The sequence below is a fragment of the Palaemon carinicauda genome, chromosome 18 (assembly GCF_036898095.1).
Source record: "Palaemon carinicauda isolate YSFRI2023 chromosome 18, ASM3689809v2, whole genome shotgun sequence".
NCBI classification, from domain to species: Eukaryota; Metazoa; Arthropoda; class Malacostraca; order Decapoda; family Palaemonidae; genus Palaemon; species Palaemon carinicauda.
The window spans coordinates 24,657,556-24,660,026 of NC_090742.1; the positions used below are offsets into that span (position 1 = coordinate 24,657,556).

The window sequence follows — 2,471 nt, forward strand, 5'->3', positions numbered from 1 at the left end:
TATATCGCAAAAAAGAATGGTCACAGCTACTATTATATCCCAAACTAGAATGGTCGCAGCTATAAGTATATCCCAAACAAGAATGGTCGCAGCTATAAGTATATCGCAAAAAAGAATGGTCACAGCTACTATTATATCCCAAACTAGAATGGTTGCAGCTATAAGTATATCCCAAACAAGAATGGTCGCAGCTACAAGTATATCCCAAACAAGACTGGTCGCAGCTACAAGTATATCCCAAACAAAAATGGTCGCAGCTATGGGTATATCCCAATCAAGAGTGTTCGCAGCTACAAGTATATCCCAAACAAGAATGGCCGCAGCTACGAGTATATCCCAAACAAGAATGGTCGCAGCTACAAGTATATCCCAAACAAGAATGGTCGCAGCTATAAGTATATCGCAAAAAAGAATGGTCACAGCTACTATTATATCCCAAACTAGAATGGTCGCAGCTATAAGTATATCCCAAACAAGAATGGTCGCAGCTATAAGTATATCGCAAAAAAGAATGGTCACAGCTACTATTATATCCCAAACTAGAATGGTCGCAGCTATAAGTATATCCCAAACAAGAATGGTCGCAGGTACAAGTATATCCCAAACAAGAATGGTAGCAGCTATAAGTATATCGCAAAAAAGAATGGTCACAGCTACTATTATATCCCAAATAGAATGGTCGCAGCTATAAGTATATCGCAAAAAAGAATGGTCACAGCTACTATTATATCCCAAACAAGAATGGTCGCAGCTATAAGTATATCGCAAAAAAGACTGGTCACAGCTACTATTATATCCCAAACTAGAATGGTCGCAGCTATAAGTATATCGCAAAAAAGACTGGTCACAGCTACTATTATATCCCAAACTAGAATGGTCGCAGCTATAAGTATATCGCAAAAAAGACTGGTCACAGCTACTATTATATCCCAAACTAGAATGGTCGCAGCTATAAGTATATCGCAAAAAAGACTGGTCACAGCTACTATTATATCCCAAACTAGAATGGTCGCAGCTATAAGTATATCGCAAAAAAGAATGGTCACAGCTACTATTATATCCCAAACAAGAATGGTCGCAGCTATAAGTATATCGCAAAAAAGAATGGTCACAGCTACTATTATATCCCAAACTAGAATGGTCGCAGCTATAAGTATATCGCAAAAAAGAATGGTCACAGCTACTACTATATCCCAAACTAGAATGGTCGCAGCTATAAGTATATCCCAAACAAGACTGGTTGCAGCTACAATTACATCCAGCTAGTTGTAAATGAATAACAGGCAATAAGGAAAACAAATGAAAGGGCATGTCAGAGACTGTTGGTGTTATCGTGCTATTATCATAATCCGATGACTGGTAGGAAGGCATTTGGCAACGCTATAGAGTGGGTGCAATGATATACTGTAGTTATTGATGAAGCCCAACTTGGCATTCATCCAGTGCACTGATGGTGAAACTTTGGGGTAGCTTGGTCGATTAGTTCTCTCCTCTTCTCATCCGTTTGCTGATAACAGAATCCATGACTTCAGAGAAAGATGTGACGGTGCATTCGATACACCAATGTTGACCTCAATTCTGGAGAAAATCTGCAAAATAATAATAATAATAATAATAATAATAATTCTTATTATTTTTATTATTATTATTATTATTATTATTATTACTACTAAAATTCCAGTTACATATCGTTGTATATTTTAAAAACAGGAGCTGAAGCAGGCACTTTGAAAAAAGTGAGAAAGCTCCTGTGTTTTTAAAATATACAATGATATATAACGGGATTTTTAATACCCAAAATTCTTAGATACAAAAGGTTTTTGAATTAGTTTTATTGTAGTAAACTATCGAAAAAAATGGACGGTTGTTAGGTACTTAATCGCCAAGCAAGAACCTGGAAAGATACCCTTAGAGAACAGGCGAAGTAATACTTTACTCTGAAACATTCCTAAGAAAGTGATAATGAATCATCTCAATATCCTAAGGTAAACTTTAATATTCTGAAAACTATATTCTAAATTACAGAAACATTGTCACACAGCTGGTCGTTGAAATCCACCCCTCAGACGAATTGGTATGTCCTTTATCTTCAGAAGGGGATGACAACGTGTCTTGTTATAAACTAGGATGGGAATCGCACGCATGGTTTAGAAAATACGTATGGTGCTATTCCAGCTTCTAAATCGAAGCCCTGCAGACCACTGGTGCAGAAATGAATTTGCTGAGGGGAAATGGGAGCTATATCTCGACTTCAAAATGTAGTGGCCGAAGATATTGAGCCATTAGTTTTTCCTCCAGTTTCAAGCCAGAAAATATTTCTGAAAAATGGAGAGGATAACTTTGTTACAAATGTGGGTAGGAATCTTTGTCATGTATATGGGATTCGAATGTATGTATTGAATGCCACAGTGTAGATGGTTATAGGTGATTTTGTATAAGATTTCTCAATATTAATATAGCGAAACATACAG

General features: G+C 36.7%; 1 protein-coding gene across 1 annotated transcript; it reads left to right on the forward strand.

Annotated features, from left to right (window-relative positions):
• The first annotated feature begins 49 nt into the window (after positions 1–49).
• Positions 50–691, forward strand: LOC137657234 (uncharacterized). Its single transcript, XM_068391574.1, has one exon. It carries the CDS (start codon positions 50–52, stop codon positions 689–691), a length of 642 nt encoding a protein of 213 aa, XP_068247675.1.
• Positions 692–2,471: the final 1,780 nt, after the last annotated feature.